A 26,031-nucleotide genomic window follows, 5' to 3' on the forward strand; every position below is an offset into this window, starting at 1 on the left:
CACTGGAATTCTCGCACAGTTTCTCTGTGATTTAGGAAACAGCAATATTGTTTAGCAGTAGGAAGTATTAAAAAAAAAAACTATTCATTCTAGAAAAGGTGAAAAATGTTCTCTATGCAGGTAAGATGTCCTGAAATAGGGCTTGGAGAAAATAACACTGTCTTCAATGTTTTGTGTCCATGGGATAATGAAGAACTCAGGGGCATCTTACAGTTTAAAACATGCCCGGTGTGCTCCGTAAACTTTAATGTTTCTCTGCTTGTGAGAATCTATAACCTGAATAAATAAGTCACAGGTTATATACATCAGAGCACACAGGTACATTCATACCCGCCCTTCCTGTGAGAAATCACAAATATATTTTAAAAGGCCTTTTCTCTGAAGGAGGAATGAGGTAAGATAGCAGGCAGAAGCAAGCGAAGGGAGAGTGGCTGATGAGCCATTCTCTTCAGTGAGCCCGGCTGGAACCCAGGGACAGGGTGCCATGCAGAAGCTGGCCGCCCAGCAGTCACAGCGACCTAGTCAGTGTGTCCCCGACACACCTGTGAGCATATCTAGACTGACTGTGGAAGGGAAGCACACATTGACATTTCCACATGTAAATGATGCTTTGGGCTGTTACTCAGAAACACGTTGCTGTGTTTAGAGCAGAATCAAAGGTCATCTGGGCACGACAAACCAGGGCCTCTTCAACTCTGTAGCTGTGGACTGATCTCAGAGTCCCACCTGGATAACGATGACCCAAGAGTTTATAGTCTCTCCGCTCTCTCTTTGGTATTTTAATTTGGATGAAACTAGGTCACAAGACTTCAGGAGAAACTGCTGAATTTCGTGCTGGCTGAGGCAAAATCTCCAGATTTCACCCCTACATCTCCAAGTGCGGCCTCACCACCTTCACACTGGCACTGCCCACGGCGCTGGCTGCCGAAGTTTGAGAATTTGAGAATTATCTTTTTTTGTTTGTTTGTTTAGTATCATTCTTTTTTATTTTTTATTTATTACAATGTATTCACTTTGTATCCCAGCTATATCCCCTCCCTCACCCCCTCTCAATCTCTCCTTCCCTCTTTCCCTCTCTCCCTCCCTCCCTTCCTCCCTCTTCTCCTCCCATGCCCCTCTCTCAGTCCACTGGTAGGTCCGCCTCCTTTTCCCTCTGACCCTAGCCTATCAGGTCTCATCAGGACTGGCTGCATTGTCTTCCTCTGTGGACTGGTAAGGCTGCTCCCTCCCTCAGGGGGAGGTGATCAAAGAGCCAGCCACTGAGTTCCTGTCAGAGACAGTGCCTGTTCCCTTCCTAGGGATCCCATTTGTAGACTGAATACCATGGGCTACATCTGTGCAGGGGCTCTAGGTTATCTCCATGTATGGTCCTTGGTTGAAGAATCTTAAACCTGTGATTGCCTCTTTTCAGGCTTTAGAAGATCCCAGAGATCCTACCACATAACTGAAAGGAATCACTCATGCTGGATGGTCCACCATGGTCTTCTGAAAGCATCTCCAGGACGAGGCAGTCTCAAAACGGCACATGGACGGTGAGCACCAGCACCAGCTACTGGTGTTAATGCTCAACGGTTTTCCTTCAGTGTGACAGTATCTCACTCAGGGGACATCTCATCAATTGTGCTGAGAAAGTAAGCACCTTTAAGATTGATTCAAGAATTGATCTATTTGGCTCTTTAACGTTTGAAGCTAATAAACACTGGAGTCTTCCTCACATTCTTTCTCTACAACACAGACAACTGAAAGAGCTGTATAACCAAAAATACTGAGAATAGTGGTCAGCACTCCACTTCATTGGTTTTGTGGCCAATTCCCCAGAGCTTCACAGTGAGGCTCCCACTCCCACTCTTCATCCTCTCAGAGACACTTTCATCTAGGAGAGTGGAGAAGGTATGTCAGGGACCACCTCTGGACCTCCCTTAGGACTGTCTCAGGCCCTTCTAATGTAATAATTGGAGGAGTTCTGCAGGGGCCTGAAGAAGCAGCTGGAAGAGTAGCAACGCTTTTAAGAACAGTGTGTGAGGCTCACCGTATCTACCCATGACTCACATGCTTATAGTGTGTGGGGCCCACCATACCCACCCATCAAATACTTACAGTGGGGGGCCCACCATACCCACCCATCACTCACATGATTACAGTGTGTGGGGCTCACCATAGTCAGCCATGACTCACATGCTTACGGTGTGTGGGGCCCACCATACCCACCCATCAAGTACTTACAATGGGGGGCCCACCATACCCACCCATCACTCACATGCTTACGGTGTGTGGGGCCCACCATACCCACCCATCAAGTACTTACAATGGGGGGCTCACTACACCCACCCATCACTCACATGTTTATGTGGACACCTTAGAGCCACCCCTAGACACAAGAGCCAAGAATGCAAGACCAGGATCTTCACAGAGTTCACAGACTCACAGAAAGCCCAGGCTGAGCGCTAAGACACAGAGGTCTGAGAACCAGCGTGTCATGTGATACACACCAGAAGGCTGATTATGTAACCCAAGCCAGCCCAGCTATATCAGTCCAGAAAGAAAACAGAGCAAGGAGAACTGCACACATCCCACAGGCCTCCGGGCCACAGTGAAAGCAGAGTTGATGACTCAGGCTCTCTTTGACCCACTCTGAGAGAAATGAGCACTCAGGCCTGAATCTGGCTAATTATGATTTTTAAATTTCTATCAGATAAATCCACATAATTGAATTCCCCCCCAAAAAATAAGTGTTACATTCTATTTAAATTATCTGTATAATTGCCTACATTTTCTACTTCACTTTACACATGCAACTACAACCTCTTATCATCCTTTGCAAAGTCATAATCAAAAAACCTCTAACCATCCACATGTTGACATGCATGACGTATTGTGAAGAATCATAAACTAACTCATAAGTGCATTCTAAGCACAATGCTCTAAGGCTCCCAGTCCTTCCTGCTTAGAAACTCACAGAGGACATGTATCATTCAGGGCTCTCTTGAGAAATAAATACGATTAAAGGGGTTACCCGTTAGACTGTCTTATACCATGTGGTCTAGAAGATCCAATGACTGTCTTCACAAGGTACTTGTGCTTAGTCAGCAAGGCCTATGCCTCAGCAGTAACATCTTGCCCTGAAGGCACAAAAAGCTTCCTGAGGAGCCTCTGGCTTTCAGTCCACTGAAGTCCAAAGAATCTGGGTGGTTGCAGCAAAGGGTGAATGATCACAACAGAGCAGATGAACTCACCAGAAAGACTCAAAGGCAAAGTTGGCAAGAAGCAAAAGCCTTCCCTCTGACCACCTGATACCTGAATTGCTGCTGAATTGCTGCAAACATTTAGCTGTGGCTCCCTTCTTCAGTGAATGTAATCTGGAAAATCCTCTAGATATGATCTTGGTCTACATACTTCACTAAAGGATTTACCCTGAAAACTTATCTCTTAACTGATTCCAGATCCACACAAGTTGGCAGCCAAGAGTAACCATCACCAGAGGTGAGGTGTGGTGCAGAGGATGGTCAGGAGGTTAGAGAAGGAGGCACGGGGTGGAGTAGAGCTAGAACAAGCTATTGTGCTGGAAGGCTCATGTGAGCTCGGATGTTGTGAGAGGAGGAGTGAGAGGAGGAGTGGACCACACATGGCCATCATCTTTAAGTATCACACTCCCTGGCTTCACAGCCTGGCTCTCGAACTCACAAGTTGGGTAATTTAGGCCAATCGTGTAACCAGTCTTGCTTGGCCTTGGATTCTCAACTTGTGAAACAAGGAAAATAAAGTGTTTCTTTGTAGGATTAAATGGATCAATATCCACACATCAACTCAGCAATTTCCAGCATCGTGTAGCTATAAGCCACCACCTTCAGTTGTCAAAGTTCTGTTAAGTGACATCTTTGTGGACTTCAAGCAGGGTGCAAGGTATCCGTTCCCATATGCTCTGTCGCCTGTGCTCACCTTGCATGAAGACTGGGACAAGTCACTGCACAGTGCTGGGAGAGGATCGGAGAGACTGACCCAGCACTGGAGCCTGTGAATAACATGAATTCACAAATAAGGAGGGATATGACAAGCAAGGAAGTGAACAGGAAGTCATAATGGGAAGGGAACACACAGAGAGATGCATTATGCATGGAAAACCTTCAGGAGACCAGAAAAGGAAAAGTCGCCCCAGGCAGAGGCAGAGGAGAGGCAAAGGAAATTATTCTGTGCAGCCCCAGGTTTCATGGGAGCCCCTAGCAGAGAAGCCAGAAATCTGTTGGAGAACAAGGACTAGATACTGCCTCTGGAGTCAGGAGGATAGAAATTATGTGGGTAATGGATGATCAAGAGAGAGTGGAGGCAGAAAAGATCCCTATATTTAAGGCCAAGAAAATCTCATCAGAGCAAAGGACACTGACTTGGGGTTTCTCCAAAAGTCCATATGAATCCAGTGTATCTGTCACTCTCTGAAAAATCATGAAACTCAAATACAGAATGATCTCACTTAGGAGTCCAGATCACAGTCTCTGAAAGTGACACAAGAAACAAGACTAAAGGGACTCTCTGGTGGGTACACAGGGACAGTAGCAGAGGAATCAGGGTCTGGCCACCTGTAGCTTGTTTATAAACTCCCAGTGCTTTCTTTTGTATTAGTTATTAGATTTACAAATCCATAAGAACCACAGCTTTGTAGGTCTCTTAGCAGCTCAGCAGTACATGTGTATTAGAATGTATCAGTTATGGTCCAAATGATACCTAGATGTTTTAGAGTAAAATAATCTGTATAAAAGGTCTGAAGTTGAATTTAAGTAGCATGTGAATTCATGCTATTTACAGGCTCTGGGGCTGGGTCAGTCTCTCTGACCCTTCCCCTGGCACTGTGTAGTAACTTGTCCCAGTCTTCATGTAGGGTAGGTACAGGTGACAGAGTGTATGGGAATGGATGTCTTGCACCCTGCTCGAAGTCCACAAACAATAGAAAGATTGGGGTTAGGCCTGGAGAGATAGAATTCCACAGACACCTGAACTGGTTTGCCTTCTGAACAGATGTGAGTTCTGCCAGGTGGCATATTGAACCAATGGGTGATATGTACACAGACCTCAGATATATTGACTTTTTTTCAGTAAGTATAAATGAGAGGGTGAATGGAAGGAAGGATGGATGGATGGATGGATGGATGGATGGATGGATGGATGCACAAAATTGCACTCTGCCCATAAGTGGACAGGATAGAGTGTATGGTGTGTAGGTGGAGACATGTAATTGGATTCCATCCATTGGTGGATGGAGGATGGATGGACAGATGGATGGACAATTGATGGATTGAGGATGTATGAATAGATAGAGGGTGGATGGATGAATAGAGGATGGATGGATGGATGGATGGATGGATGGATGGAGAATGGATGGATAGATGGAGAATGGATGGATGGAAGATAGATGGACAAATGGATGGAGAATGGATGGAGGATGGATGGAAGATAGATGGACAAATGGATGGAGGATGGATGGATGGATAGAGGATAGATAAATGGATTGATGAAAGATAGGTAGATAAAGGAGGAATAAATTAATGGAGAATGGATGGAGGGTAGATGGATAGATTGATGGATAAATGGTTAGAGGATGGATAGAAGACAGATGGATGGGTGGATTTAATTCCACCCATTAGTTAACAGAATAGTAGAGGAATGAATGGATTAATGGGAACATGGGTAGCTTTAATTCCATCCATAGTCAACAGGATACTAGAAGGAAGGAGAGGGAGGAATGGGTAGATAGGTTAAAGTCCATCTATTAATGGATAGAAGGGTATAAGTGAGAAAAGATAAATGGATGGATGGAGAGTGACACAGTACATTTAAAAAAACTCTCAATTAAGTTGAACATAAAATTTCCAATTTCAGTTTCCCATCTGCAAAAACTAAATGCTTGTCTATAGCCCTTATCTTTTTGCACTACAATTTCATAGACAATGCTATGATCTTATACCATGCATGACTGCACAACACATTTTCAAAGTCCTTCTGGGCACCACCTCATCCTCTTCCTGGTTCCCAGCTGGACATATAGGCTGCAGGTTTGTGCACAGCCAACATCCCTTCCCCTGAGTCTCACAGCCTGCCAGAACCACCACCATTGTCTTCAGGCTGATCATCTCAAAAATCACTGTCCTGTATTTTTCTATTTCCAGAAATTTCATATCCAATAGTCACTGAGTAATTTCAGGATAATACAACTTTGAAATTACATAATGAATGTAAAAGATTTGTTAAAAAAACATACAATAAGTAAAGGAAGAAAACTTTCCTATCTCCATTGGACCTCCTAGGACACAGGGATCTAAGGTTTTAAAAGCCCTCCTCTAAGTCCCCTCTCCAGTCCTCCAGGACCTCCAAGGTCAAGGTAATCTTAGAGTGCAGACTGAAGCGTGGTGCACCCAACTCTGCCTACATCACCCTGGTTCTCCTGTTCTCTCTCCATTCCAATGGCTCCTGGCCTGTGGCCTCCATGTCCTCAGCCTCCACATACAAAGTCAGGATCCCAGACCCCCCACACCCCAAGAACACAATGCTAGCTTTCTTCTTCTGACTTAGGGTGACATGAAGACATAGTAGAATATCCAAAGAGAAATCTGGTGCTGTGCCTGAATTCATCTTACTCAGACAGGAAATGTCTCTGCTTGGGGCTCATTGCATTGTCTCACGTGGACTCATCATTATATGTTGTAAAATGTTTTCTAGCCAGTGAATGAGACAATTCTGAAATCTTTGTGACTTTTGGTAATAGATTCTCAGCCACCTCAAGTGCTATGTAACACTTTTCCTGGACACACATACATCTACTCACAACCACCACCCCTGAGGTAGGGAACACATAAAAGACAAAAATAATTATGTTGAATGGTAGCAGAAGGAATGCCACAAAGTTCAGGAATAAAATAAGTTTAATTGCCACAAGTTTCTATTAGAATTAAAACAATTGCAGTGAACATTACTAAAATGTGTCTTTATAGTAACACATATTCTATATTATTTTCTTTTCACAACTGTAGTTAACGATCTGGGCCAAACAGCTGACCAATATGTATCTTGATCGGGTTTCTCTAGATTGCAAGGATATTTTTGCTAGGTTTAGCAAAGCAAGCAGGGTGTATTTTCCTAGACATTGGAGGGCACTATTTTAAGTGCCTTTCCCAGATTTTCTGTTTGTCATTTCTTCCAAACAGAGTCAGTGTGGAAAGCTGAACATTCTTTTATCTCCTGAGGGTGTAAAAGTCCATGGATGAGCTCACTCATTTATGCATTCACTTGCCCCTCCCCTTACTGTGTGTGTGCATGTTTGTTTGTGTGTGTGTGTGTGTGTGTGTGTGTGTGTGTGTGTGTAAAACTCAGGACCTTATTGTGCTAAGCAGGCATTTGCTAGCCTCTCTTCCTTGACTCACTGAAGCCCCGGTCCAGTCTGCCTCTGGCCTTCCCCTGTGTGACCTTACATAATCCTCACCATGCCTTGTTTTGGTCCCATGGCAGCCTAATCTTATCTTAGACAAATTATATCTGCAAAGACCCTGTTTCCAAATAAGGTCCCATTGACAGCAGCCAGGCTTAGGGCTGCACTCTACTTTTACAAGACACAACCCAACCCTTAGCAGGTGTTTGGCAGCTGTAGTCAGGACTCTATCCCACTGGCTGGCTGGGAGACCTGGGTTTTGGTCTCCAACTGGGAACCAGCACAGGAAACATGGCTTCTGAGACCCAGGCAAAGATTTCCAGGGCTGATTCAGCAACAAGCCTCGGACACCTTCCACTCCTGGATTTCAGAACCTTGAAGAGGCAAGATTCCTTGACGGCAAACTAAGACCCAACTGCTGGGAGCTCAAAAGTCTTTCCCTCCCTTAAAAAAGAGAGCAGAGTGGAGCTACGGGAAGACCTAAGGGCTGGGACCCAGGAGTCTGAGACCTCAGCCCAGCTCTGCTCGCTGAGCTGGAGGAACCAAGCACTGAGCAATGAAAGTTCCAATGCTTTTTAGCCTTACGCCTCCAGCTCCCCACTTTCCTGCTGCTTTACACTATCACATCCCTCATCTCCCACTGGAATGAACAATCTTAGCTTTGGTGGAGGCTCCATTTGCTGGGTTCCTCTGCATCTAAGGGCTAATGTATGAGGGAGTGGCCTTGCCACATGGTCCTCTGACAAGCTCCTCCCAGAATCAGAAAGTGACACACATGACCAACACTAAGAACTAAGGATTTCCTTTGCCTTTGAACATGCACTGATAAGCTTTGTCCAAAAGCAACAGGATCTACCCACCCTAAAACTGAGCTAGAGAAAGACAACCAGTGAAAGCAGACTGGCTGAGTAGACCCCACGAAGACAAGCACAGGAGCAACACTCGTATTTACCCTCCCTGAGAGAGGCACCGTGAGAAGGTGTGTGGCTCATCTCCTGGGGGGAAGGCCACAGCGGATTTGAATCCTAAGTGCCACACAAATGGCAGGTTCAGCAGCTGTCCCACACTGAAGCTGGGAGAGGAGGTGGCCAGGAAACAGTCCCCAGTCTCAAAGGTGCAGTACTGTTTGTGCCACAGGACAACTCAGACTTCCTGTGACTTGAGGAGCACAGACCCTGGCGACAGTTCTTGAGTCTTTATCTGTCTTCCATACATGGTCTATAGTACTGTATTAAGATGTAGTTATCAATGTATAAAGTGTTATAGAAAGCAGAAAGAGAACACGTGTGTGTGTGTGTGTGTGTGTGTGTGTGTGTGTGTGAAAACATCAGGCAAGATTGAAAACAACACTGGGGGAAAGCGTCAAGGAGACCCGTCAACCTGACATCCATCTGTAACCTGTTATCCTCACTCTTACATTCTACTCTAAGGTACTAGAGAACAGGGGATGTGTTTTTCTTACATGCAGCACAGCTAAGTGTGGGAGACTGGCCTAAATGTAGCTTCAAAGCCATTACACACATCAAGCTAATGGATGTGGAAACTAACTTCGCTTTAAAATTCTCTTGCAAACTATTTAATAATAAGTGGCATTTTTGGTCTCAAAATAATCCTAACAATATCCCCTGCTCAGAGAAGCAATCACAGCACTGCAGAAGCAATCTTCTCCATGCCTGAGATTTGGTTGTTCCCCCCCAAAAAAATAAGTATTTCTCCCTTTTTGGCTGGGATTCTGATAAAAGCAGCAACAGCAGAGGAGGAGCATGTGAAATTGGGACTAAACAATGGTCCGAAGGGAACTGAGAAAGGGCTCCCTCTGTGCTGACTCTGCTGGGGGTTTCATTTCCCAGGATTAATGGGAGGGCATTCCCTGGTAAACATCAGATATTTCCTTCCCAAGGTTGCACAGGCTCTGCGAACACTCTGCATTCGTGCTCATAAGTGGCTGTCAATCACATTGAGTTGGTGTGCTCAGGCATATGCCATCCCTGCCCAGGGAGCCTTGACCACAAAGACTGTAGCTGAGCCACCCTCTCCCCCCAGAGCAGCTACTCACTGCTCCAGCTGTTGAGAGGCAGAGCAGTGCCACAGATAAGAGTGTGCAGCCCCACAGGGCTAGCCCTGGGGCACAGCAAGAGGGGACAGCAGTGCTGGCTTCTGCTGTGTATGTATCAGAGGAAGCCAGGACTCCCTTTCCTGCCCAAGGCCACAGGATGCTGGGGCCAGCCAATAAGTCAGCATAGTCCCAAGGTTTTCTCCAACCCCTGGACCTGGTGCTGTACCTGTAGAGTGATCGCTGGGCTTTAGCCAAGGAAAGCAGGTTTCTCAGCTGCTTCCAGAGCAGTTTTTCATTGGGGTCTTGGGGGAGTCCATGAAAACCATGGGGATCTCATTCTGGGATGCTGGATTGTGCAGCAGAGAGGAGTGTCCCTCAGCCAGTGGCATGCACACAGGAGCTTATGGTGGGTGTTGGGCCAAATGCCAGTGGGACAACATAGCAGTTCGTGGCCACATTTCCTGGGAGATGCCCTTTGGTCTCATGAGCCTAAATCTCAGATCTGAATTACAAGTTATCTGCATTTCTGTAAAAGCCCACCTCGGCCTATCCTGAGGTATGATAAAGTTCCAACCATTTAATAGCTCTGGAATGCCCAGAGGAGGAAGACCTGGCCCAGCAAAAACCTTCAGATTCCATAGAAGCACAGCCTAGCATGCTTGGAAAGTTCCAGTGATCGGAAAAAAAACAAGGGAAATATCCCTGTGAAATCAAATGACAGCCGAGGTTGTCTTGTGTACAAACACGCACACACGCAGAGGAGATGTGGGCACCCTCGGCACTGTTTGCCCGAGAAAAGCCAGAAGGCTCTGTGAGAAGGCTCAGGTATGGCTGGAGACCTGAGCCCATCTTACTTATTTTGAGAAGGGAAGAATCTAAAGACATTTGAAGTGGAAAGCTGAAATGCTGACTATGCACATAATGTCATTCTTTCTGTGTTTGTATAAACATAAATCTGCGTTGCTAGTCTCATGGGTAGTAAGGGGGAAATGGTTCGGGGTCCGAAATGCTGCATCCTGAGTGGTTTTTCTCATGCAAAGAGGACATGTGAAACAGTACTCTCTTCAATGTAATCTCTTTCTGCCAGGTGTATAAATAGCATTTGTACAAACACGGGTCTACTTAAACTCAACAAGAGGAACAATAAAAAACAGGCTCAATCGATGCCCTGAAAGCTGTGCTAGATAAATGGGAGGCTCAGCTTCCTGTGCTGACTCAGGCCTTGGCTGCTCACCATGGACAGCTAATAAATGGTTATTAATAAGAGTGATGATAACAGCCAGTCGCCATTTACCCCTGCAACACAATTAGCTTTCACAGCGGGGTATGATGCACATCAGAACAGCCGCCTTCGATTTTCACTCATGTTCCCAATCCAAAGCAGCCGGGTAACAGTGGACACAGAAGTCAACCTGAGTCTCGCTTTGTGCCTGGGTGTTGTAACTCTGCCCCTTTGGGACCCAGCTGCTGCTCTAGATGAGATTGGTGGATGCTGTGTTAATGTCCCTCTAGGGCACTGATGCTCTAACCTGCATACTCAGATTAATAAACAGCACTGCACTAACTGGTTGCCCAGGGGCCACCTGAAGATATATGTCTCCCCAGTACTCTGGAGCGGGGGGAGGGGGCTGAGGGTGGAAGGACTACTCTCTGCCATTCTTGGTCCCCAGGCAGACTCTGGAAAAAGCACCAGGAAGAGCTATAATTCTCAAAAGGAAAGGATGGGAGAGAAAAAAAGACACAGAAAAAAAAAAGAACTGAGAGATAAGACAGGAAGCAAAGTGACACTGCAGATGCAGGGGAGGTGGCCATGCACCCACAGAGCCCATCCCTAAGAAAGAGGAGGAAGACACATAAAACAGCAAGGAGGGACAGACAGCAATGGCTGAAGAAAAGGGGGAAGTTTACAGAGTCCAACTCTGGAAGGTTAGGCTCATGGGAGCAGTGACACCGTAAGAGTGGGCTAGCCTCGGGCTCTCCCCACTCACCAGTGCAAGGGCTCAGGAAGCTCCTTGGAATATTATACCTCGAAGGCACTCCCCTGCCTCAGACTCAGAAGCCTAGACCCCATACTCGGCTTGCTTCCTGTCTGACTGTACCTTGCCTGGGCCAGCATCTCTGCTCCTGACTTAGGGCCATGGTGGTCAGGAGCAAAGGTGAAGGCAGTCAGGAAAGGCAGGGCTGGCCAAAGTCTGTGTACTCCTGCCACCAGGAGAAGGCCTGGGGGGCAGAGCACCTCTAATCCTGCCCTGCATGAGCTAGGGGCTGCAGCCTGGACAGGGGGAGTATAGAAGGCGCTGTGCTGGGTACCTCATCTTTCTTCTTCACATGTGTATGTGTGTTGTACATTTGTGTGTGTGTGCTCACATGTGTATGTGTGAATGTGTGTGCAGGTGATGCCCACATGCATGACTGCTGGTATGGAGGCCGAGGCTGGCATGCGCAGGCTTTCCCTGAGACCCGCTCAATAGGCGCTTGTCAGCTCCACCTGGCTTGATAGCCAGCTTCTCTGGAATGCCCTGTCTCTGCCTTCTGGGACAGACCGGTCAGTACACCCACCCAGCATTAGTCGCCCCAGTCCTTGGGCTGCTTGACAAGCGCTTTGCCCATTGAATCTTCTCCCCAAACCCCCCACTTTTCACTCCCTGAATCCTTCACAAATACTGCTCCTAAATCTGTCCTGAACAACTTTTGTCCAAGTCACATTGAGAGTACTATCCCCAGACAAACCACAGGCTGAAAATGCCCTCCTGCACAGGAGTCCTGCTGTCCTCACACATCACACAGCTACCTTCTCTGATGGTCAGGAAGATGGGCTGCAGGAAGTGACGTGATCATAAAACCGTGAAGAATCAACTGCAGGAGCAAACAGCAAAAGGATGGAGAGCAGAGCAGCGGCTGGCAGCAAACAGCAAGAGAATCAAGGGCAGAGCCAGGGCTGGCACATGAAGAGAAACAAAAATGGCGTCTGCTGGGCCTGAGAAGGCCAGCAATGGTGGCAGGGTTGGAGACCCCCACAGTAGTGACTCCACCAATATGCTGCTCCGCTGATGGCCGATTCTGAACCAGACGACGCTCTAAACAAAAGCCAGAAATCAATATTCTGTCAGTGGCCCCTTGTCTCCTCAGTCCGTGCCTACAATGGCCTCTCGTGTTCAGTGGCAGCAGCTGCCATCCTTCCTGTCCTCATTATCATGGAGGCTATGTCATAAAAATCGACAGCCACAACACTCCTTCGACCCCAGCTGTCTGCATCCACACCACAACCGTGGCCACTCTGTCTCCTTCCTGCCCTCCAGTACATGCTGTGGTGAGTTAGAGAAAAAACACAATAAGCTATGTAACAGCTGATGGATAATACCGGCCTGTGTCTTGGGATCCACACAGCAGCATCCTCACCTCACAGAGCCAATGCTGTGTCCAACTTTTGTGTTGGATGGATGTGTGATCTGAAAAAAAAAAAAAAAAAAAAAAAAGTCCATGTCCAACAATATCTGTGAACCAGGACCAGCACCCCCTCAAGAGAAAGGGGAAGGAAGCTGAAAGGTCCCTCAGTCATTGGTTTGCCATGGACTGATTGACACTGATGCATCACTATGGAGCAAGTGCTATAGAGAGGAGTGGGCTCAGCCCTCCCTCCTGCCACCGTGTCTGAGTGTTCTCCCTGAAAGCATCCCAGGTAGACCATACGACCCTGCCTGAAGTCTGCAGCACCTTCATGCCCCACTTCTGCACAGGCTGCCCCCCTCAGCAGGATGTCCCCGCTCAGCATGCTATCCCTCTCAGCAGGTTAACCCCCTTACCAGGCCACCCCCCTCAGCATGCCGCCCCTCTCAGCAGGCCTCGTAGGACTACACCAAGGCTCAGCAAGCCACTCTCTCTATAAAGGTGTTAGCAGGGCCCTCCTTGGCGCACCCACTCCCAGGTTGCACTCCTGCTCCACCTTCTCCTGGATGTAAGTTTTTAGGTTTATGGCTTGCCCTGTCCTAGATCGGCCTCACTTAACTTAATAACTGGGTTTATTTACAGCTTTGAAAGGGCTGCTTCCAGACAGTCACATTCTGAGGTTTCAGGTGGACTTGGGTTTGATGGGAAACCACTGTTCAACTCAGTACAGATGCCAATCCACAATCCTGTGCAGCCTCCATTATCCACTGGATAGCTCTTCGTGCATAAGCCCATACACACACAGAGCAAGCATATACACACATGCACATACAAATAAGGACATGTTAATAGAGCAAGCTTGTGAATCTATACACACATGCTTATGTGTACATATATCCACAGAACGTATGGGCTCTGAAGGATCTCAAGTGAGATGGAGAAGCTGGACCCCAAACTGAGCCTACCCAAGCAGTCCCAACTGGTCAGCACTGAGGCTCCACACCAACAATGATTGATTTGTAGGAGTCAGTGTTTCCACTTTAACTGTTGAGGACAATGGCTGTGCCTCTCTTTGCAGTGGGCAGGGGCTCTTTATTTCACTGACCTGGGAAATCCCTGCAGGCAGCAAGCAGGCAGGCTCCCAGGACACAGTGGAGACAACCTGGAGGAGTGAGGCCAGGATGTTGTGGGAAGCCCAGCCCTGGAGCCAGCCACACAGTCATGGACACATCAGTCCACCTGGTTTATGCCCTGTAAGTTCCAGGCTCTTCTAAAATAGTAATGTCCTTTCTACACACCTGGACCAGAAACTAACCCTGTGAGGAAATCGCCATTCCGTGTAGTCTGTGCATGAGCTGGAATACGCACACATGCAAGAGCTCGGTTCCTGCAGAACAATGGGTGTTCCTATGTGGGGACAGAACTGTGCTGACAGCAGCCTGGTTCATGAAAATAACTGCCAGTCAGCCCTGATTCCACCAGCGCTTCCCACATGCCAACATGTTTAAAGTGACATATGTGTGTGTGTGTGCATCTCATCTCTGTGTTTACTATGCATGTAACAAAAAGAAATAACCCATTACATGTGGCTTCTAAAACTGCTTTTAAATCAGTATGGCAGAGCCTGTGCATCAAGCCTAATCAGTGTTTATCAGAAAAGAGCCTTGACATTGATTCACATGGGGGAGGGCAGGGGAGGCAGAGGGGGGACATCAGGCCTTCACGTGCGGATTTTTCTTCCAAAGGTGCAATGTGAATACCATGGTTTGACTATTTGACTAGAGTGGTGTGGCCAGTGGGTGTCTTTGCGCCCCTCCCCGACAGGCCCCCTAGGTGCACTCTGCCCAAACCAAGCTGGCTGCATCTTCACTCTTGGCCTCACTATCCCTATGAGCTGCAGCCTGTCCCACCCCCAGCAAAGCAGCAGTAATTGGGTTTTTACTCGGGTATGTGTGCATAAAGGCCATCTGCAGGAATTCCTGCCTTCTCAGGCTATGGCTCTGTCATCCACAGTATTTCTTCCCTCCTACCAAAGACAAATCAAACATTGTCTCTCTACAGACTTGCATTTAGTGCTTTCGCTGTCATTGGTCCATTCCTCCTAAGCCCTGAGCCATCTGCTTTGGGAAGAGCAGGCTGACTTTTCAGAGGCATGAGAATCAGAATGAGCCTGGACACAGGCCACCAAAGTCAGGCCTGCCAAAAGGACAACATGGTGGACTGGGTGGTGTTCCCTAAGGAATGTGTCCAACTGAAATCAAGTGTCTTTGCAGATGTCATGGGAAAATCTGGGGACTGGATTATACTCTGTGTGCAGTGACAGTGTCCTCAGACGCCCAGGGCAGGCCATGTGGAAGAAGGTGATTCCAGACGGGAACTATGCAGTGAGGTTCAGGCACATCTGCAGCTGTGAGACAGAAAGGGAAGGGAGGCCCCAGAGGAAGCAGGCCACACCTTGAGTAGGGAGGTCTCGCTTAGATGGGTCAATGGCTGGGACAATGGCGGGAAAGGCATCAGGTTCATGCTGTTAAGGTAACCCCCAGGGTAGTCGAGGCAGGGACAAAGGATTCAAATCCTGAGGACCTCACTCCTTCCTAGGAGCCTGCACTACAATCTCAGGCTATCCTTTGACTTCAGATAACTACTCCCCCTCCCCCAACCCACAAATCTATCAACATTTGCTCTTTTCTACTCTGTGTATTTGTTTTCAGTATCTCATCAGCAATGTGTTTTTTGTGGGTGGCATCTTCCTATCTAGGAAGTATTTGGGAGAACCTTTGGTTAAAAGGGGTGAAGATGAAACTACATGCCTGACTTCAGATTTGCACAGGTCATTTCTTACTCTGGCTGTCACACTGACACACACAAAAGCTGGAATCACCCACAGCTTTGGAGGGTAGAGGGTTTTAAATGCAGATGGCGCTGGGGCTGCACTTCTTTTGGAGGCTTTCCTGGGTAAATTCTCTCCCTTTTCAGTGTCTAGAGGACACACGCCAAGCTTCCTGAGCTTGTGGCTGCTCCTTCAAACCCAGAACTGTGGCAGCTTTAAGATCCATCCCTGTCCTTTTACTCATCTCGGCTTTTTATCTTTCCTTCTTGCACAGATCACTGCAGCTCCACTGGGTACCTCTGGAAACCTAAGCAGGTCCTCACAGCTGCAACCTCCTAGCCTCTGCCAGGTAAGACAAATAAAAATAGCTACAGAAAATGAAGACACAGGCATCTTTAGGGTTCATAGGACACCAAGGCACAGTTGAATACACTACTAGATAATATGATAATCCATGTCATTAAGGAAACCTATAGGCTGGTAACCCCGGGAACTACCATGATGGCACAGACAGAGAAGCAAGCTGGGAATGAAGGCACCGCTGAACATTTTGAGACTGCAAGGCACTATGACTACAGCTGGCCTATGGTCTGAGGTGGGCTAATGTTAGTGTCTTTACACTGGAGTCTGGCGTAAATGCACATGGAATTGTGTGCAAGCTCCTGAGAAATAGTTGTGTGGAAATAAAAAGCAAATTGATTAATACAAGGCTAGGACACACTTAGGTGAATTACAGAGAAAACCTGGAACCTTGGCCTGAGATGGAACCATGAGAGAGACAAGCCTGGCAACACAGGGGTATAACAGCTGCCCTGAGGAAGTCAGCACAGAGAGCTCCAACATCTCAGTGGCAGGGGTGGAGGGTGAGCAAAAGCAACCTCCCAACAGTAGGCAGATGACTCAGGCACATGTGGAATACAAAGGCCCCAGATAATGTTTCCTGAACAAGTGCACACTGATTACATGATACACCCTGGCCATCTTCCTATATCAGTGCACGGGCGTTTTCTGACCACCACGCTCCACCAAATACACAATTTAAACCACTGTTGATAGGCAAATAACTGCTCTTTCTATTATGACTATAACAAAGATATCCATGTCCTCTACAAGGTTATCAGACTCCAGTCTTCACAACTGTGCAAAAACAGACCTTAGCTTCTATATGCTATCTTGTCACATATCCCTCCCCCTAAGCAACATCACTAGGAAGAAGCAAATGAAGCAGCAGGCTCCCAGTCCATCTTTAAAAAGCAACCAGTCTCAGATGTATATTCTGATGCCCTCCCAGACCACAAATCCACTGAAACAAAGCAGAACCTGTAGCAGACTCCCTGCAGCCCAACCACACACTACAGGTGAGAATCAGACTCCCCATGGCCCGCCCACACTACAGGCAAGAAGCACTGTTCTGCAGCAGCTTCCAACACATGCTTATAACAAAGAGGCTGCAGGAAAGGGAGTTCAGATGCACTTAGCTTTTCTACCTACATGCCTGAAAACACCGTTTTATGAATATCCCAACACTTAAGGAAATTAAGTTTTCTGTTGACAAAATATGCTGTCCTACCTTTCAAGAATGTCACAGAAATAATAACATGGAATGAGGCATGTAAAACTTGACACTTTATTATGTCTAGATGAAACCCATGAAAACAATTATGTTTTTACCAGAACATCTAAAATTGCAAAATATAAAACCAAGTTTTCTCTTATGGGTAGTGTAACAGAACGGAGAGTACATAAAAAGAAACTGTCAAGTAGAATCCCGAGCACATTTCACATGTCAGCAAGGCTGTCCTTCTGCCTGCTTTCCCTAGAGAAAGGAGGTCTAAGAGCTGCAAGGACAGCTGGGTACAGCTCTCCTCCTCCAGCCCGAGTCCCAAGGTCAAATGATGGAAAAGGGAGGTAGGGACAAGGCCAGTTCATGTGGTTGGAAGGCAGCATTGGCAGGCACAGCTTCTCACTGGATCAGTCCCGGCAACTGTAAAAATGTGGGGATCTTCACACACTTAGGAAGGTGGGTGATCTTCTCCCCGAATGCTCCTGTACTTGGCCATGTCTTCTGGAAACACTTTAGAGAGTTCCTGAATAAGCAGGCTTTTAAATTTCTACAAATAAAAATAGCTGTGTCAAAACAATCCAGGTTATAAACAACACATGCCCTCCCTGGAGCCCAGTATCCCACTGAGCCACCCAAAGAGATGTGGTCACTTGTCTTCCACAAGCCTAACACCTAGAGAGTCAACTACAAGAGTGCACTTAACTGTGTTTCAGGAACACCAATTCTCTGCAAGGGGACTAGACCTTTAAGATGATGCTGTCCTTCTGCTTTAGGAAGAAAAGTGAGCACCTCCAAGCAGGTGCTCCACCACAGCAGAGATGATTTCTAAAGGCAGCACTCACACCAGAACCTTAAGCAGTGCTCACTAATGCAATGACTCATGGGGTCAAGTGTGCAAACATCTCCTAAGGTTCCCCAATGCATTCCCTGATCTTACACAGGTTGTATGTGTCAACAGCTTTGCTTCCCCAAGCCCTGGAAAAGCATTCCCTGCTTCTGAAGCCACTTATGCCCTCACATGTTTCATCTTAGTCTGAAAAGCTGGCAAGAAGCCTGCACCCAAAGTCTCTACTTTTAGGGGTCTCAGGGAACACATCAGGAAGACACATGCTACTTCACTGCAACAATGAAAAACTTCACACGTGTGACTGGTGCCCACTGGGTGCCTTGAGACTGTCGCAGACCTCAGCTGAGTGCCACTGGTATACAGGGAAGATTAACCACACAGGCAGCCATCAGTGGGCAACACACTCCAGCATAGCCCAAGTGGTCTAAGACACCGTTGCAACCAGAAGCTCCAGCCCAGGGGACGGTTACTGTGTCCAGAAAGGGGCTTTCTACTGGGTAGAAAGCAGGAATTCCTCAGCCCAAGCTGACAGGAGATGATATATGGGCTTGGTGTTAACTAGACCAACCCCACGTGTGTGGCATGTGATCTGACAAAGCTCCTTACTCACTCCTGCCACTACTCCTAAAGCACCTAAAGCACCAGGCTCTCTGGGCTGGCTTACACAGAGCAGACACAACCAGCACGCATGTGCCAGGCTGACATCAGGTGGGTATGGACAGCACAGGGCAGAGCATGTGATGCTGGAGTTTAGTTAGCAGGCAGAATAGACAGTGTGTGAAGAGCACCCTGGGGAAAGAAACTTTAGAGAAGGCCTGGCTAGGCTCTCAGAGGAAGCAAAGCCTGCTGAGCTAAGAGGCTCGCCGTGCAAAAGGAACATGAATTCTAGACCAAGGAGGCAGAACACAGAACAGGGCCTGGTGGCTAGCAGAAGTCCGAGAGATACAGGGGCACACAGTGCTATCACTGCAGCCACACAGTGCACACCGACGGAAGCCAGTAAGGTCCAGAGAAAAGCACGCATGGTCTGAACCACATTTCAGACAGAAGTAAGAAAGCTGCAGTTCACGGTCAATTTAGCTCCCTAAACCTCTTTCAGGCACAGAGGCCAAATTCTCTGTGCGAGTGTCACAGTGGAAAGAGGAGTAAGGAAAAACCTTTCTGTCTTACCTTCATTGTGTCAATCTTCCCCTTAACTTGCTCATTTTTAGCTAGAGCCCTCTCTAGGCACTCTTTGGTGTAAAGCTGGGGATTTCGACCTTGATCAATGTATCTGGAAACAAGAACATTTCAGTTAACACATGGCAGACTCACCTAACCTTAGTTCTCTAGGAACTAGGACAAAAAAAAAAAAGGAAGAAGAGGGAAGGGAGGAGAAGGAGGGAACAAAGGAAGAGATAGAATGGATGGAAGGGAGTGGGGGAGGGAAGGGAGAGTAAGGAGAGAGATGGGGGAAGAGGAGGGAGAGATAGAGAAAAAGAATGAGAGTAGATACACCTTCACAGGACACAGTCCAGGAACCAGATGCATTTAAATTATTGACTTTCTCCAAGCATCTCCTTCTATTTCTTCTAGCAGCTCATGAAATCAAGTAATGATCACTTAAGAAACCCAGACAGTATCACAAGCCATATTCCTTTACATCTGTTCAGCACTTACAGTTCAAAATGCATTTATGTGAAAAGAAAAAGAAAACACACATACACACAGTACCTTTAGACTCTCCAACAGCCTGCATGATAAAGAAGCTCTTGACGCTACATGCAGTGCAGCTGCATGACAAAGAAGCTCTTGACGCTACATGCAGTGCAGCTGCATGACAAAGAAGCTCTTGACGCTACATGCAGTGCAGCTGCATGACAAAGAAGCTCTTGACGCTACATGCAGTGCAGCTGCATGACAAAGAAGCTCTTGACGCTACATGCAGTGCAGCTGCATGACAAAGAAGCTCTTGACGCTACATGCAGTGCAGCTGCATGACAAAGAAGCTCTTGACGCTACATGCAGTGCAGCTGCATGACAAAGAAGCTCTTGACGCTACATGCAGTGCAGCTGCATGACAAAGAAGCTCTTGACGCTACATGCAGTGCAGCTGCATGACAAAGAAGCTCTTGACGCTACATGCAGTGCAGCTGCATGACAAAGAAGCTCTTGACGCTACATGCAGTGCAGCTGCATGACAAAGAAGCTCTTGACGCTACATGCAGTGCAGCTGCATGACAAAGAAGCTCTTGACGCTACATGCAGTGCAGCTGCATGACAAAGAAGCTCTTGACGCTACATGCAGTGCAGCTGCATGACAAAGAAGCTCTTGACGCTACATGCAGTGCAGCTGCATGACAAAGAAGCTCTTGACGCTACATGCAGTGCAGCTGCATGACAAAGAAGCTCTTGACGCTACATGCAGTGCAGCTGCATGACAAAGAAGCTCTTGACGCTACATGCAGTGCAGCTGCATGACAAAGAAGCTCTTGACGCTACATGCAGTGCAGCTGCATGACAAAGAAGCTCTTGACGCTACATGCAGTGCAGCTGCATGACAAAGAAGCTCTTGACGCTACATGCAGTGCAGCTGCATGACAAAGAAGCTCTTGACGCTACATGCAGTGCAGCTGCATGACAAAGAAGCTCTTGACGCTACATGCAGTGCAGCTGCATGATAAAGAAGCTCTTGACGCTACATGCAGTGCAGCTGCATGATAAAGAAGCTCTTGACGCTACATGCAGTGCAGCTGCATGATAAAGAAGCTCTTGACGCTACATGCAGTGCAGCTGCATGACAAAGAAGCTCTTGACGCTACATGCAGTGCAGCTGCATGACAAAGAAGCTCTTGACGCTACATGCAGTGCAGCTGCATGACAAAGAAGCTCTTGACGCTACATGCAGTGCAGCTGCATGACAAAGAAGCTCTTGACGCTACATGCAGTGCAGCTGCATGACAAAGAAGCTCTTGACGCTACATGCAGTGCAGCTGCATGACAAAGAAGCTCTTGACGCTACATGCAGTGCAGCTGCATGACAAAGAAGCTCCTGACGCTACATGCAGTGCAGCTGCATGACAAAGAAGCTCCTGACGCTACATGCAGTGCAGCTGCATGACAAAGAAGCTCCTGACGCTACATGCAGTGCAGCTGCATGACAAAGAAGCTCCTGACGCTACATGCAGTGCAGCTGCATGACAAAGAAGCTCCTGACGCTACATGCAGTGCAGCTGCATGACAAAGAAGCTCCTGACGCTACATGCAGTGCAGCTGCATGACAAAGAAGCTCCTGACGCTACATGCAGTGCAGCTGCATGACAAAGAAGCTCCTGACGCTACATGCAGTGCAGCTGCATGACAAAGAAGCTCCTGACGCTACATGCAGTGCAGCTGCATGACAAAGAAGCTCCTGACGCTACATGCAGTGCAGCTGCATGATAAAGAAGCTCCTGACGCTACATGCAGTGCAGCTGCATGATAAAGAAGCTCCTGACGCTACATGCAGTGCAGCTGCATGATAAAGAAGCTCCTGACGCTACATGCAGTGCAGCTGCATGATAAAGAAGCTCCTGACGCTACATGCAGTGCAGCTGCATGATAAAGAAGCTCCTGACGCTACATGCAGTGCAGCTGCATGATAAAGAAGCTCCTGACGCTACATGCAGTGCAGCTGCATGATAAAGAAGCTCCTGACGCTACATGCAGTGCAGCTGCATGATAAAGAAGCTCCTGACGCTACATGCAGTGCAGCTGCATGATAAAGAAGCTCTTGACGCTACATGCAGTGCAGCTGCATGATAAAGAAGCTCCTGACGCTACATGCAGTGCAGCCCTCAGACCTGTAGCGAGCACAGCTCAGATGTGGCATCTACTTCAGGCCAGCCTGGCTGCTCAGGACATGCTGTGAAGGGAACCCAAAAAGGAGGAGCAGGGGAGCCACCGGCAGGACACACAGTGTCCACTTGGTGGAAAAAGGATTGTCAACATACTGCCTTATTTTACACACTCTAGTGACCTAATACAACAGGGTGTTTCTCTCCAGTGTTTCACAAAAATACAAAACTATCTCTTGACACTGTCAAAATGATATCATATCCCAACGTCACGAACCCCACTGCCCACGACATCCAGATTTTACCAAGGACTATCTGCATATTTCTGTGTACTGGGTAAACCTGTATCATTCAGCTGTATTAATTATTCCTTATAGAAAAAGACCACCATCAAAGCAAGTTCAATTATAAAAGAAAACAAACCCAGAGAAGAAGAAGAAAAATATCTAAATCACTTCAGGCTAATATGCATTGCCTTTCTGATAAATAACAAAAATACCTAAATCTCTAGACTTTCCATATCATTTCTATGTAATTTTTAAATTTACTTATTATTATTATTTACAGTTTATTCACTTTGTGGCAGCTGTAGCCCCCTCCCTCAACCCCTCCCAATCCCACCTACCTTCCCTCTTCTCCTCCTATGTCCCTCTCCAAGTCCACTGATAGGGGAGGTCTTCCTCCCCTTCTATCTGACCCTACTCTATCAGGTCTCATCAGGACTGGCTGCACTGTCTTCCTCTCTGGCCTGGTAAGACTACTCCCTCCCTCAGGGGGAGGTGATCAAAAAGCCAGCCACTGAGGTCATGTCAGAGAGAGCCCGTTTCCCTTACTGGTGAACCCACTTGGAGACTGAGCTGCCATGGGCTACATCTGTGCAGGGATTCTAGGTTATCTCCATGCATGGTCCTTGTGTGCAATATCTGTCTCAGGAAAAACTCCTAGGCCCAGTTTTTTTTTATTCTGTTATTCTCCTTGTGAAGCTCCTGTCCTCTCTAGGTCTTTCCATCTTCCCCTTCTTTCATAAGATTCCCTGCACTTTGCCCAAAGTTTTACTATGAGTCTGAGCATATGCTTCATTACCCTGCTGCGTAGTCTTGCAGAGGCCCTCTGTGGTAGGCTCCTGTCCTGTTCTGTTTTCTCCCTCTTCCAATGCCTATCCTGTTTGTCTTTCTGAGTGAGGATTGATGATCTTACCCACAGTTCTCCTCCTTGCTTAGCTTCTTTAGGTGTACAGATTTTAGTATGTTTATCCTATATGTCTAATACCCACTCATAAGTGAATATATCCCATATGTGTCTTTCTGCTTCTGGGATACCTCACTCAGGTTGATCTTTTCTAGTTTCCACCATTTGCCTGCATTTCTGTATTTTTTTTTTTTTTTAATAATGTAATGAAAGCAGCAAATTCTGGTTACTTCTAAACAAACATCTCAAATAAAAGAACATGAAAAGCTTATCATTCACGTGTGTTAAGTAAACAATCAGCTCCTCAACAGCCAGGGGAGGTTATGCTTTCTAAGACTCAAAAGCTGCCTCCGACCTCCGTGGTTGGACAACGCTGAGCACTGGCTGAAGTACTGAGAGTTTATCTTATCTTGCTCTGGAAAGTCTGTGTGGCCATCAAACTGTGCTGGTAAGGTCATGGGAACCTGGAGATTGCTCCCACATTGTGTTCACAGCCTGTCTGTGAATAAGCTAAAGCCACCTGCTCCTCGGAGTTTGCAGGGCACTGTCCTTCCGGCCTCTGCTGTGGCTGGTCTACAGGACATTCTATAGAATCACATCCCCCTCAGCCACCTGGACTGAGATCTCCTTCCTCCCAACAGAAGAGCCACCTCCTCCCCAGCACAGTTCACCACAGGAAGCTTCTCAAAGACCAGACAAAGTTATTTCTCCAGATATTTTGTGTGTCTATTTTTGTATTTTGTATGATAGCTCACACAAAACTCTTGTTTGTTTTTGTTTTCTAAGACAGGGTTTCTCTGTCTATTGCTGGTTATCCTGGAACTCTCTATAAATCAGGCTGGCCTCAAACTCAGAGATCCGCCTGCCTCTGCCTTACAAGTGCTGGGATCAAGGGTCTATGCCATTTTCAACAACACAACCCTAGAGTGATACCCTTTTGTTAACCCCACCAGCCCATTGCCACCCTTGAAGACTGGCACCTGGGCCATGCCTCCCTCCCCGGCTCCTGACACTCACAGCTAACCAGGTCATAGTGATCATAGTGATACTTACTCAAAAACTTCTAGAGGCACTGTGATATCATGCAGCTGCTGTCTGCACTTGTCAATGTCCTGTAAGCCCGTAACAAGGAAGTTCCTGGGGAAAGGCAGAGTGATTAGTTCAAACAACAGTGCAGGCAGAGCCCCAACTTGGCACTGATCACTGAGTTTCAAGTCATGAGGGTTAAGATGGCTGGGTCAGGGACTCCAGGGCAGATAACTAAGGTGGCAGCTGGGTATGAGAGAGGCACACCAACTAGATAAGAGAATGATGGGGACTGGGAAAAACAACAAAGGTGGTCTTAGCAGGCTCTGGTCTAGGCAATGCTCCAGCCTGCTCACATCCCACAAAGCCCTCGAGGACAGCAAGATGCCACTGCCCTCTACCCTACTAAACACCTCAGCTTATACACATCCTTGCAGCCAGCTTTAAAAGACTGAACTGTGGGTAAGGATGGCTCCTAGGGCAATCTCCCCTTCCAGAAATAGACCCCACCCCTGGAGGAAGGGGGCTACAGAAGGGGACAGGGAACAGACTTTCATATCCAGACACTAGAGGCAGGCCTTGCCTTTCTGCTGGACTGAGTATGTCTCAGCTGGGGGTGTGCTCCCTTTCTTCTCAGCCTTCTAGATGAACCCTGACTACCTGCATGCTCGACCTGTGCCCTCAAGTTATAACGCTCCCCTCAAGTGCACAAAACCCACTATAGCTGCAGGGGCTAGGATCGGAGGGCATTGAGACCCCCAGTCTTAACAGGCTTGACCTGTGTTGCTCACTCCTGACCCTAAGTTGCCACAGGATTCTGGGGACACCTCTCAACTTACAAAACTCTCTCAAATACTTAACATTTCCTTCTAAACTCAGAAAGGAGGTGGAGACAGAGCAAAGCTTTCTGGGAAACAGGTCACTGAATCGGGTTTCGGGCTAGGCTGCATGGAGCGGCTGGAGTACAGCACCCAGTCTTCAAGGAAGAAACCCACTCCTACAGGGTTAAACCTCAGCTCCGTCCAGTCCCACTCTAGAATACCTAGCTGTCCCAAGGCCCAGAAAGGGGTTCCCTATAAGACCTTCTGAACATCTGTGTAACCCCGTCCCACCATTCCAAAGCCAGGTTGCATGGCCAGCACAAGATACTGGCAAGAAATCAACCCTCTGTGGCCTTCTTCCACAGTCAGGCCTATGCAGGAGGTGGCTCTGGACCCCCCAAAGATGCATGTTCCTTGTTAAGTTAGGAGTGGAGCCGGCCTGCCCGGTTGGGGGGAGTAGGGTGAGGATGGTGCCTACCTCCCCTAGTGGGATCCGTGTAGTCACAGCCTGACCTGTAGGGCCAGAGCTGTGCCAGGCCCTATGGGGTCAGGATGGAGCTACAGATACCCCACCCCCGTGCAGTCAGGACGGAGCCTCCTTCTCAGTGGAGTCAGGGAGGATCCTGCTCCCCAGTGGAGTCAGGGTGGAGCAGGCTTCCTCTGGGGGATCGAGACAGAAGCTGTCTCCCCTGTGGGGTCCAGTCAGTACGGAGCCTGCCTACACTGCGGGGCCCAGGCATGAACACCAATGGGCCTTAGTGGGGTCCCCAAGCCAGAGGGCAGGGGCTCCGCAGCGAAGCCCCGCTCCCGCCCGGCCGCCACTCACAGCTTCTGGCTGAGCCCCGCCTGGCTGCTGGGCTGGAAGTCGCTGACGATGATGCCGAGCTGCCGAATGTTCTCCACGAATTTCTCCAGGTGCTCCTCCAGGTGGTCAAACTTCTCCGCCATCGTAGGCTCCACCCGGCCCTCAGCCGCAGCTTACAGCGACTTCGCTTCAACCGTGCCCGCCCGTTTCCGGCTTCCGGAAGCCTACTTCCGTTTCCTCGGGGGCGGGGCCTCTCGGGGGCGGGCCTAGTTGCTGGAGGC

At 47.9% G+C, this 26,031-nt stretch overlaps 1 protein-coding gene and 1 long non-coding RNA gene across 3 annotated transcripts in view; both read right to left on the reverse strand.

Moving 5' to 3' along the window:
- Positions 1–12,899, reverse strand: part of LOC132653109 (uncharacterized) — a 36,546-nt gene extending 23,647 nt beyond the window's left edge. The window contains exon 1 of the long non-coding RNA XR_009590820.1: positions 12,867–12,899. This is a non-coding gene — a long non-coding RNA (uncharacterized LOC132653109). The remainder of the gene's footprint in view (positions 1–12,866) is intronic.
- A 4,398-nt stretch (positions 12,900–17,297) lies between these two features.
- On the reverse strand, positions 17,298–25,969 carry Med10 (mediator complex subunit 10). 2 transcript variants are annotated; one of them, XM_021640242.2, is made up of 4 exons: positions 25,772–25,969; positions 24,152–24,235; positions 19,266–19,368; positions 17,298–17,795 (listed from the first exon to the last, which is right to left on the reverse strand). In XM_021640242.2, exons 1-4 carry the CDS (start codon positions 25,891–25,893, stop codon positions 17,697–17,699), a joined length of 408 nt encoding a protein of 135 aa, XP_021495917.1. In that variant the 5' UTR covers positions 25,894–25,969; the 3' UTR covers positions 17,298–17,696. The 2 variants fall into 2 exon arrangements, with proteins under 2 accessions (XP_021495917.1, XP_060236347.1); XM_060380364.1 differs by lacking the exon at positions 19,266–19,368.
- Positions 25,970–26,031: the final 62 nt, after the last annotated feature.

The sequence above is a fragment of the Meriones unguiculatus genome, chromosome 3 (genome assembly GCF_030254825.1).
Source record: "Meriones unguiculatus strain TT.TT164.6M chromosome 3, Bangor_MerUng_6.1, whole genome shotgun sequence".
Lineage (NCBI taxonomy): Eukaryota > Metazoa > Chordata > Mammalia > Rodentia > Muridae > Meriones > Meriones unguiculatus.